Source organism: Phacochoerus africanus, chromosome 8 (assembly GCF_016906955.1).
Source record: "Phacochoerus africanus isolate WHEZ1 chromosome 8, ROS_Pafr_v1, whole genome shotgun sequence".
NCBI lineage: Eukaryota > Metazoa > Chordata > Mammalia > Artiodactyla > Suidae > Phacochoerus > Phacochoerus africanus.
Window position 1 is genome coordinate 88590232 of NC_062551.1, and position 12268 is coordinate 88602499.

Consider the following 12268-nt stretch of genomic DNA (forward strand, 5'->3'; position numbering starts at 1 on the left):
TCTCTGCTGTCCTTCAGATTTTGCCATTCATTGAAAGGCCTTCATTCCAAGCTTTTTAAATAGTTGGCTGTTGTTTTCTGGTACTTTTATAATTTGACCATCAAACTGTAATTTTTCTGGTATTTGTTTAGGTTTTAAGTATGGAATAGGAATCCACTTTTTCTAAGTGTTTAGTGCTTTTTTTGTTTTGTTTTGTTTTTGTTTTGTCTTTTTGCCTTTTCTAGGGCTGCTTCCCGTGGCATATGGAGATTCCCAGGCTAGGGATCTAATCGGAGCTGTGGACCCTGGCCTATGCCAGACCCAGAGCAATGCGTGATTTGAGCCACGTCCGCGTCCTACACCACAGCTCACGGCAACGCCGGATCCTTAACCCACTGAGCGAGGCCAAGATCAAACCCACAATCTCATGGCTCCCAGTCAGATTCGTTAACCACTGATCCGTGATAGGAACTCCTTTTTTTTTTGTAATGCTATGTGCTGATTGATCCATTTCCTTCACTGTTTTTGTTGTAGTTTTAAATGTGGTTGAGTTACAATATTGTGTTAGATTCATTTGTACAGCATAGTGGCTCATTGAGGGTTCTTGTCATATTCCATTATAGGTTATTAAAAGATAATGGCTATGGGAGTTCCCGTTGTGGCGCAGTGGTTAACGAATCCGACTAGGAACCATGAGGTTGCGGGTTCGGTCCCTGCCCTTGCTCAGTGGGCTAATGATCCGGCGTTGCCGTGAGCTGTGGTGTAGGTTGCAGATGTGGCTCGGATCCTGCGTTGCTGTGTCTCTGGCGTAGGCCGGTGGCTGTAGCTCCGACTGGACCCCTAGCCTGGGAACCTCCATATGCCGCGGGAGCGGCCCAAGAAATAGCAACAACAACAACAACAACAAAAGACAAAAGACAAAAAAAAAAAAAACAAAGCAAAAGATAATGGCTATAATTCCTTGTGCTATACAGTAAATCCTAGTTGCTTATCTAGTTTATGTACAGTAGTTTGTCTCTCTCAATCCCATACTCCCACTTTTTGTCCCATCCCCTCTGGTAACCATAAGGTTGTTTTCTGTCTGTGAGTCTGTCTCTGTTTTGTATGTAGATTCATTTGTATTTTTTTTTTTAGGTTACACATATAAGTCTCAGCATGTGGAAGTTCATAGACCAGGGATTGAACTCAAGCCATAGCAGTGATAATGCAGAATCCTTAACAACTAGGCTACCAGGGAACTCCTGAAATGGCATCTTTTAACATACACACTCCAGGCTTTTTCTGGTAACTGAGTATTTTGAGTGGCATCAAAACAATTTGCTTTTATGTCCCGATGATACTTTTTAGCCCCTTTACTAATGCTTAATAATAGAGGAACTATGAAAAAATACCAGTAATGGTATGATATATTTGTGTGACTATGTAATTTGCTCTATGGTAACATAGCATATCAGTTCCCATTCCTTTTCCTTTTACCTCTCCTTCCTCCAAATCATCTTCAGATGACTGAACAAGCTTGGTGCTTAAAAGGGGGCAGGTGCTCTCCATATGGTCTTCATGGTGGAAGTAAATATAGCCTAATGTCTCTTACAGTTTCTTGGGTGGTTGTTAGGTAGACAGCTTCTTTGCTCTCAGATGAAATGGGCTGGACTCTCAGATTGAACTATTATAATTGGTTTGAGGTAATTGATGACAGATAGCTTCAAAAGATCATTGAACTTTCGGAGTTCCCTTTGTGGCTTAGTGGTGACAAACCCCACTAGCATCCATGAGGACACAGGTTCAGTCCCTGGCCTCATTCAGTGGGTCGAGGGATCCAGCATTGCCATGAGCTGTGGTGTAGGCCAGCAGCTACAGCTCTGATTTGACCCCTATCCTGGGAACTTCCATAGACCTCAGGTATGGCCCTTAAGCCAAAAAAAAAAAATCGTTGAACTTTCAAAATGAAAGAACTAAAAACTGGATTAGGCTTGTTTTGATGTTAAAAAGAATTTATATGTTTATATTGGATTTAGCCTGGCTGTGGTCACATTTTAAGCCCTGAAAATAAGTTTAAAATTTTACTTCAGACTCTGCTACCAAGATCTTCACATAGCAACAGGTTTATTTTTAGCAACTTATTTGGGGAATTGGTTTCAGAAGTAATCTTTAGTCTTTTGTGTCAGTTATATATAATAAACTTACTAAATCTTGATGAAATAATTGAATATTTGACTCAAGTTCTTCTTAGTTTCAAAAGGTTTATGAGACCAAAAAGGCATGGTGGTAAAAATTAGAATGCTGATTATCTAGTTTATCAGAATAGTATTGGTTGGGAGGGACAGAGTAGTGTCTTGTGGGAGAGTGAGGGGGCTGGAAGTGTTCCATATTTTTGTCTGGGCAGTAGGTGCCCTAATGTACATCTATATTAAATTCATCAACCTAGACACTCTTACTATGTTATATCTTAGTCTTTTTAAATAAGTGTTTTATATGGGGAGAAGCAAACAAAATAGGAGTGTAGTTAGACTTCGATAGTCGTTCAGTTTACTGTACATTGATACCTCATACTCTCTTTCCTACTTCCTATTTAGCCTTTTGTGTATCAGCTTCAACTTGGGAAATCCGTAATTATTTTTTAAATGCATAAATCCCCATCTTCATAAATCTCAACTGTGAATTCTCTAAGCTGATTTCTTATTATTGTACTTTAACTTAACAGTTTGGGGGGGTGCTCCATTTAGTATATAGCCCATACTGAAATAACCCATATCATATAACTTAGATTACCCCTTGCTTTGTGGGCTCCATGTCAGCTATTGCTCTTCACTTGTTAGTATGTCTTTTCTGGCAGTTGTTAATCTTTTGTCCTAGTCATCTATAACTTGTGTGCTCTTCTCCTTGCGCTTGGACTAAAATTCTTTGAGATCATATATCATGCCTTTTTTTTTTTTAAACACTAGATGCTTGTGGTCTAGGATTCTGGGGGAAAATTTTTGTTTAATGTGGTTTTTTCCCCTCTTTTAGAATCTACTTTGAACTTTTAGGTTTTTAGCTTGTTGGAACCACTGCTTTTCAACTTAGAAAGTTATTTTGAGATTGAAAGTTATCTAATCTACCAACCATATTACCCAACTACCTCTCTGCTTTATGAAAAGATTTCTGTCCTTCAAAGTGTAACACTTATATAACAATGCTATTGACAGTATTTTTGTCTACAAGTTACTCTCATAACTTTATTTAATGAATGCAGTATTTGTGGCTTAGAGAAATTGAAAGCTTTCACCAAATCATCAAGGTAGTAAGTAGCAGAGTCAGTAAGGCCAAGGGCTAACTCTTAGAGTACTTTATTATGCTGCCTTCTGTAATTCTTTGACTAATTATTAACTACCTTTGTTTATGTATTACTTTGACAATTTACATCATCACAAATTACGTTGTTATACATATAGTAATGGTACTTGGAAGAACTCTGTAAGTGCATGCAGTAGTCGGATGTGAATGAAAAATTTTTTTGTCTACTCCTTGCCTACCTGGTTTATTTCAGCCAAGGACTGTGGTGGGCAAATGTAAGTGGAGGGGGTCAGGAAAACTGAATCAGCTATTGTGGTCTCTGTTTCCTCCAGACTAAGAGAAATGGTATGGAGAGGGGATACGGCATGATGATATTTCAGAAAGGTCATCCCAAACAAGAGTTTCAAATGAATAGAGGGACTCTTTAGTATACCGGGCATACTGTGGGCTTGATATTTGTTAAAAGAACAACTTAGATTTTATTTATTGAGCACACTTTTTTGATAGTTTAAATGAAGCTTGAAAGCTACTTGGTTAGAGCTTGAAGTGGAGTCAGTAGTGTTCCTTTAATTTCTTTTGGCCACACTCACATCATGTGGAAGCCAGGGGTTAAACTTGTGCCACAGCAGTAACCAGAGCCACTGCGGTGACAATGCTAGGTCCTTAAGCCACTGCACCCCAAGGGAACTCCTCCTTTTAGTAGTAATATAATACTTCTTATTAGGTACTTAACTACCTAGATCATTGTTCATATAGCTGAAAGAGTAAGGCTAGGGGAGTTTTCTGGTGGCTCATCAAGTTAGGGATCTGGTGTTGTCACTGCTGTGGCATGGGTTTGATCCCTGGCCCAGGAACTTCCATAGGCTTTGGGTGTGCCCAAAAAAGAGTAAGAGTGGAGTTCCGGTTGTGGCACAGTGGTTAACGAATCTGACTAGGAACCATGAGGTTGCAGGTTCAATCCCTGGCCTTGCTCAGTGGGTTAAGGATCCGGCGTTGCCATGAGCTGTGGTGTAGGTTGCAGATGCAGTTCGGATCCTGCATTGCTGTGACTCTGGCCTAGGCCGGCGGCTACAGCTCCGATTGGACCCCTCGCCTGGGAACCTCCATATGCCGTGGGAGTGGCCCTAGAAAAGGCAAAAAGACAAAACAAAAGAAAAAAAAGAGTGCCAGGCTAGGGATCAGAAAAATAAGAATTAGATTTAGGTTCTGCTATAGTCAGGGCACCCTGGACAAATTGTTTTCTGAAGTTCTGTTTTATTTATAAGGCCATACCCACCGCATGTGGAAGTTCCCAGGCCAGGGATCCAACCTGTGCCACAGCAGTTACAATTCTGAATTTTTTACCCGCTGTGCTATAATAGAACTCCCCTGTATAAGTTTTTACTTAATTTTTATTTATTTATTTATTTATTTGCTTTTTAGGGCTGCGCCCGAGGCATATAGCGGTTCCCAGGCTAGGAGTCCAGTTGGAGCTACAGTTGCCGGCCTATGCCACAGCAACGTCAGATCTCAGCCATGTCTGCAACCTACACCACAGCTCGCTGCAACGCGGGATCTTTAACCCACTGAGTGAGGCCAGGGATCAAACATGCAACCTCCTGATTCCTAGTTGGATTTGTTTCTGCTGCACCACGACAGGAACTCCTGTAAAATTTTTAATGTCTAGATTGCTTCTGATATTATTTGAGATCCTTGATAAAAGCATTCCCTATGTCATACTTTGACATAGAGTAGCTCTGTCCTCATCTTCAATTTATCTTGTTTGCAGAATTTGGAGGTTTTGGCTCAGTTAGTGGAAAAATTGAAATAGAAATCAAGATCAACCATGAAGGAGAAGTAAACAGGGCACGTTATATGCCCCAGAACCCTTGCATCATCGCAACAAAGACACCATCCAGTGATGTTCTTGTTTTTGACTATACAAAACACCCTTCTAAACCAGGTACCTGCCCCCTTTGATTCAGATACAGATGATGAGTCACAGTGGGGATACATTGCATCTCTCAGTTCTAACTGCTTGTTATATATTGTTTGTATAATTTAACATCTTGTGATGTATATTGATGTGTGTGGGTATTCCTTCTTCCCTATGTGGATAAAAAATGCTTTTTTACATAGAACAGAGTGTGTAGCTTTTAAGCATTATAAATTTGGTCATAACGGGTCTGTATGTCTCATAAAAAGTAAGAACTCTAGACCTCTTGATCAAAATTCCATTATGGTTAGCAGATCTAAAGAGGCGGTGGATGGTCTTGATGTGTCTGTTACTTTGTAGACCCTTCTGGAGAGTGCAACCCAGACTTGCGTCTCCGTGGACATCAGAAGGAAGGCTATGGGCTGTCTTGGAACCCAAATCTCAGTGGGCACTTACTTAGTGCTTCAGATGACCACGTGCGTATCCTTTCCATCTTGAAGCAAATCAAAGGTTTTTGTTTGTTTGTTTCCCTCTGGGGTGTGCGAAGTGAGACTCTTTCTGTTATGTGATAGTTAATTTTTCATTTAAGACTATCTGCCTGTGGGACATCAGTGCAGTTCCAAAAGAAGGAAAAGTGGTGGATGCGAAGACCATCTTTACAGGGCATACGGCAGTAGTAGAAGATGTCTCCTGGCATCTGCTCCACGAATCTCTGTTTGGGTCAGTTGCTGATGATCAGAAACTTATGATGTGAGTAGAATCCATTTTTCCTCAATATATTATCTAAGTTTTCTATTTAGTTACCCAACTCAACCTTTTTTCCTGTTTTTTTCTTATTTACCAAAGCTGGGATACTCGTTCAAACAACACTTCTAAACCAAGCCACTCAGTTGATGCTCACACTGCTGAAGTGAACTGCCTTTCTTTCAATCCTTATAGTGAGTTCATTCTTGCCACAGGATCAGCTGACAAGGTCAGTTTGATTTATTTTATGAGAAAACAGTGGATTTCTCTGGCTTCTTTTGAGTATACAGAGATCTTTTAGTTAGAGGTTTTCTTTTCCTCATTAAAAAAAAAATATCAATTGGTCTTGCTTTCTTTTTTGCACATAGACTGTTGCCTTGTGGGATCTGAGAAATCTGAAGCTTAAGTTGCATTCCTTTGAATCACATAAGGATGAAATATTCCAGGTAAGAGAAATTAACACTCCTTTTTTTTTCTTTTCTTTTTTTGTTAAGGAAAACCTGGTTATGGGAGTGGGCACACTTGTGCTTTGTCCTATTATTATAAATACTAAAATCTTCTGTATACCTATGCTAATCTCAGCAAGAATTGGGATTGTTTTCCTGCCATTATTTCTATACTTCTCAAACTGGTCATTGGTTCATCTACATTCTTGAAGTATTAAGAAAATTAGTAACTGATTATTTTATCAGCCTTGTTCCTGATGCTTCTCTCTTCCCTTATTTTTATGCCTGTATCTTTTATAATTTGCCATATCAATTTCAAAGTTCAAACCTATTGTACTGATTCCATGTTTTCTGCTTCATCAGTTTTATTAAGCTCTTTTCTTACAACATGAAAGAACTCCAACTCAATTCAAGAAATAATTGTTTCATTATGTTCAAAGCTTAATGCAAGGGCATTGAGGAGTACAGTATAGTCTTTGCTATACAAAGAGCTTAGAATTTTATAATGAGAAAGAGTCCATTTAGAATTACTATAATAAGATTGTTTTGTCAAGTGTTAAACACTTCAGGGTAGTTAGAACTGATTTTGATTTATGAATGTACTGTCTGATCTGGGCTCTAGTATGAGCCATACTCCTACACACTTAGTCTCTTAACCTCATTTTCTGCCCTCAGCCTGCTCCAGCAAACATTTTGTCTTCATCCTCTCTTTTCCTTGCTTGTAATGGGATTCTTGCCAGGAGAGCATCCAGATTTTCCCCTAAATCCTAATCATGTGATTGTTGTATGTATAGTGGCTAACTTCAGTAATTGTTGTAAGGAGTCATTTTTTTTTTAAGTCAGTCCTGTGTGTAGTGCTGAATTCATTGTAAGTACTGAGTAAATAATTTGTGTGTGTGTATGTGAGAGAGATCTGTACTTTAGTTCTTAGGTCAACATTGGATGATCTTTGGCTAGAAGCCTGACCTAGGCAATAGGAATAGATGAGCTCTTAAAAAATGTAAGATGAGATAGAGCAAAACCTGATATTTTAGGTCTAGTACTGGATTAAATTATTAAATGTCATGTTAGGTGTTTTCCCTCTCAAATTTTCTAATTGATGGGTTTTTTTCTTATGTATAGGTTCAGTGGTCGCCTCACAATGAGACTATTTTGGCTTCTAGTGGTACTGACCGCAGACTGAATGTCTGGGATTTGAGGTAAGTCTCGTTATAATTACTCTGTGCGGTTATTTTCTTATGCTTTGCAGAATTAGTTACTCAGGAGTTCCCGTTGTGGCTCAGCGGAAACAAATCCGACTAGGAACCATGAGGTTGCAAGTTCGATCCCTGGCCTCGCTCAGTGGGTTAAGGATCTGGCATTGCTGTGAGCTATGGTGTAGGCCGGCAGCTATAGCTCCAATTGGACCCCTAGCCTGGGAACCTCTATGCCTTGGGTGCAGCCCTAAAAAGCAAAAAAAAAAAAAAAGTTACTCAAAGTCAATCTATTTTAATTTTTAACAATCTTTTTTTATGTTAGTAAAATTGGAGAGGAACAATCCCCAGAAGATGCAGAAGATGGACCACCGGAGTTGTTGGTATGTTACAGATGTTGAGCAGTACAGAAATAGTTTGTAATTTATTGTCCTCTATCTGCTTTTCATCTTTGTTTTCCTCCCTCTTTCAGTTTATTCATGGTGGTCACACTGCCAAGATATCTGATTTCTCCTGGAATCCCAATGAACCTTGGGTGATTTGTTCTGTATCAGAAGACAATATCATGCAGGTGTGGCAAATGGTAAGTGTTTATTTATTTAGGTGAGTTTAAATGAATGAAACCTAGTATCACTTCATACCTATATACTTCATGAGAGTAACTGGCAGCTCTGTTCAGTTTACTCCCAAGGAGTGTAACTTTAGTACTTAACTACATATTATCATTTTCAGCTGCCTACTCTATCTAGTTGTTTCACTGGTGTCTCAAGACTCAATAAAACTGATCTTTTTTTTAAAAAGGTGTGGGAGGGGTAGAGTTCCTTTGTAGTGCAGCAGGTTAAAGGTCTGGCATTGTCACTGCAGCAGCTCAGGTCACATTGAATCCCTGGCCTGGAAACTTCTATATGCAGCACAGCAAAAACAAAAAACCTGATCTTTTCTTCTTTCTCCCCTTTGCTTTTTCTTCTTTCCCCACTTTGCTTACTCCCCTTTCCCCCTGACTTTGCTGTTTTCTATATGGCTCCATTGTCTTCCCAGCTCACCAGAGTTGAGAAATCATCTTCCTCCATTGTCTGTTCACCTCTAGGCCTAGTTCACTTGTCAGAGTTTATATTGTCTATCTCTGTCCATCTGTACTCATCTTACAGATTCAAACAGGCACAACCAACATTCCTTTTTCTTTTTCCACAACTTAGTTTTTTGGTCAGGTTCTCATTACTACTTGCTAGGCTATTGTAGTAACCTAATTATCGGCTTGCCTCCTGTTTCTCCCTCTTTGCTAGCAGGTGACTCTTTAGGAATGGTCATTCCCTTGAAATGGCTTGTGAACATGTCTGGTACAGTTCCTATCACAATGTCACAGCATCAAATGGTACCATTTCTCCATGAGACTTGACTAGATTTCAAAAACATTGCCTGTCTTTATATCCCAAGTAGAGACTATTTCCCTTCTTTGAATTTTCACAGTGCTTAGAATTTAATCAAAATACTATAATGTCTGATATGTAATAATACAAGTGGCGTTCACTGGTGGCTCAGCCAGTTAAGGATCAGGCATTGTCACTGCTGTGGCTCGGGTTCAATCCCTGGCCTGGGAACTTGTACCTGCTGCAGGTGCAGCTCCCCGCACCCCCCCCCCAAAAAAAATAATGTAAGGAGTTCTAACAAGAAAATGAGATGGGCTGCCTTAAGTAGCCTGTCAAAGGCATTTTAGGAAAAAGAAAAAAAAGCTTTGGCGTTTTGGATTTATTTGGTCTTTTTAAGGCTGCACCTGCAGCATATGAATGTTCCCTGGCTAGGTGTTGAATTGGAGTTGCAGCTGCCAGCCTTTGCCACAGCCACAGCAACAAGATCCGAGCCGCATCTTTGACCTAGACTATAGCTCACAGCAACACCGGATCCTTAACCCACTGAGCAAGGCGAGGGATCACTTTCAAAGCCATCACCTCCAGTCTAGGTTGTTACTTTACTTGGTTTTTTTAGAATTGTGATATAGTCAGTAGTATTTGGTCTTTGTCTGGTTCCTGGAACAGAGTTCCTAAAACCCTTGGCATTTCTTGAGTAGTAGGAGTCTCTACTGCTATTTATAAGGATCCCCTTTTGGCTACACCTGAGTTTAAGCTAAGGACGTAACATACGGGGCCCCTATAAAAACTCCTGGGAATGCTCCATAAAAAGCTTTTGATTTGATTGACTTCTGGGTTGATGAATATATTGATGCCACCAGAGAGTGGAAGTGCTGTGCTCCCTCCCTACTCTGCCTATTGTATCTTCCATTTGGCTATCCTTGAGTTAATAACCATTACAATAACCCAGTAAAACACTTTCCTGAGTTGTGCCAGTCATTTCAGCACATCAAATGGGGGGTATTAACCCCCAAATTTATAACCAAGTTGGACAGATGTGCTTGTGGCGCCTAGGCACTCAGTTTGGCACTGGCCGCTGAGGTAAAGACCGTCTTAGGAGATAGAGCCCTTGGCTACAGTCCTGTCTCTAGGCAGTGTCAGGACTGAATTGAATTGTTGGGCACCAAGTCGGTGTCTGGGGAAAAGATAACCACACATTTGTTGTCAGATTATATCATACAGTTGCATACATTCTTTGTCCCTGTAATCAGATTATAAACTGAGACTATCCCATCCTCTACAGCATCTGCCCTAGTGATTTGTGTGTGCATATTAGATATTAAGAACAGTGAATTTTGCCCAAGTGAAAGTGGTTTCCAAGATGCTTTGGGATATGGATATTTCATCAAGTAGTAGAAGTAGAATTTATCTTATGCAAGAGCAGCTTTTTGTCGCTGTTCTTTTCTAGAGCCACACCCACAGCATATGGAGGTTCCGAGGCTAGGGGTCGAATCGGAGCTACAGCTGCCGGTCTACGCCAGAGCCACAGCAATGCAGGATCCGAGCTGCGTCTGTGACCTACGTCCCAGTTCACAGCATCACCAGATCCTTAACCCACTGAGCAAGGCCAGGGATCCAACCCGCAACCTCATAGTTCCTAGTCGTATTCGTTAACCACTGAGCCACGACGGGAACTCCAAGAGCAGCTTTTTAAAAAATATTTACAAGTTGAGATTTGGAACATGATTTTGCTGGGGACTAGGGAATTTCTCTCTTTTTTTTTTTCCATATACAATTCAGTAATTTTCATACAGTCACAGAATTGTGCAACCATCACCACAGTTGGTTATTCCACAAAGACACCCCACATCCGGTAGCCATCACTCCCATTTTCTTCCAGTCCAGCCAGTATTAGGCAACCATCAATCTACTTTCTCTGTTGATTTGAATATTTGCATATTTAATGTAGATAAAATCATACAATATATGACTAATTTATTGCTAAATAACATACCATTGTATGGATATAATTTTGTTCATCAGTCACTGAACATTTGTGTGGTTTTTACTTTTTGACTGTTAATGAGTAATGTCTGGTTAAAGTACTCATGGTTAATTGTCAAGACATGGTAATTATACTTCAGGGTTTTTTTTGAAATATCCTAATCCAGGGGGGTTGGGCTGTGGCCAGCTGCCTATTTTTATTGACACACAGCCATGCTTGCTTATTTGTAGGTTGTCTGTGTCTGCTTTCATCAAACAACTGCTGAGTTAAATAGTTAAAACAGACTGTATGCCCCACAATCTGTCTCCCTGGCCTCATCTATTTGAAACCTTACGTTCAAGAAGTAGCTTCATGTTTACTCAGCACCCTTCTCTTTTTCTTATTTTTGGCAGGCGGAAAACATTTATAATGATGAAGACCCTGAAGGAAGTGTGGATCCAGAGGGACAAGGGTCCTAGATAATGTCTGCACTTGTAATTTTAAACTCCCCCTTTCTTCCTCTCAACCCTGAGATTGATTTAACACTGGTTTTGAGACACAGACTTTGTTTGGTTATCCCTCTATAATAAGTTCCAACAGTGTTATTAGTCCAAACGGAAGGTGTTTTCTAAATATTAACTGAGGGCTTCTTGATTCAGCAAAGCCACAGACTTATATTTAAATTTTCTTCAGGAATTTTCTAGTACAAAGGTCTAAAGTAGCCACAGAAAGGGGAATGTTGTGTGTGGTTATTTTTCTTCTTATACTATCTCCCCAAGTTTTTCAGACTCAATTTAAGTAAACGTTAGAGTAAGAGATAGAGCCAACTAAGGTAGGTGTCTGAGCCATGAAGTATAAATACTGCAGGATGTCATTTTTATTCAGGAAGTAGGGGAGATTCTAGTCATCAATTCCTGCTCTAAAATCTTCATACCTAACTTTCCAGGATGCACATTTTCTTAAATAGACCAGTCTCCTCTCAGTTTCTTCAGTTAAGTCAAAACTACATGTTCCTCTTTCCCCATATATTTTTTGCTTGTTAGTGTGTTTCTTGAGCTGTTTTCATATTATTTCTTTCCTTTCTGTGAAATGGTTTTTTAAAAACTTGGGACCACCAAGTTGTAAAGATGTATGTTTTTACCGGACAGTTATACCACAGGTAGACTGTCCAGTTAAGTTGAGAAGAGTGAATTGATAGCTTGTATTTGTTTTTAAAATTAAATTAATCCTGGATAAGAGTTGCTTTTTTTTTTTTTTTAGGGGTTAGTCCTTGACCACTAGTTTGATACCATCTCTATTTTGGGTGACCTGTTTCACCAGCAGGCCTGTTAATCTCCATGACTAACTGTGTAAGTGCTTATAATGGAATAAATTGCTTTTCTACATAA

At 39.7% G+C, this 12268-nt stretch overlaps 1 protein-coding gene across 1 annotated transcript in view; it reads left to right on the forward strand.

Annotated features, from left to right (window-relative positions):
• RBBP4 (RB binding protein 4, chromatin remodeling factor) overlaps positions 1-12268 on the forward strand; it is a 19563-nt gene extending 7295 nt beyond the window's left edge. The window contains exons 4-12 of the mRNA XM_047793074.1: positions 5021-5194; positions 5528-5643; positions 5757-5917; positions 6014-6140; positions 6280-6357; positions 7480-7556; positions 7876-7933; positions 8023-8133; positions 11294-12268. Coding sequence (XP_047649030.1) covers positions 5021-5194; positions 5528-5643; positions 5757-5917; positions 6014-6140; positions 6280-6357; positions 7480-7556; positions 7876-7933; positions 8023-8133; positions 11294-11359 — 968 coding nt within the window. The 3' untranslated portion in view covers positions 11360-12268. The remainder of the gene's footprint in view (positions 1-5020; positions 5195-5527; positions 5644-5756; positions 5918-6013; positions 6141-6279; positions 6358-7479; positions 7557-7875; positions 7934-8022; positions 8134-11293) is intronic.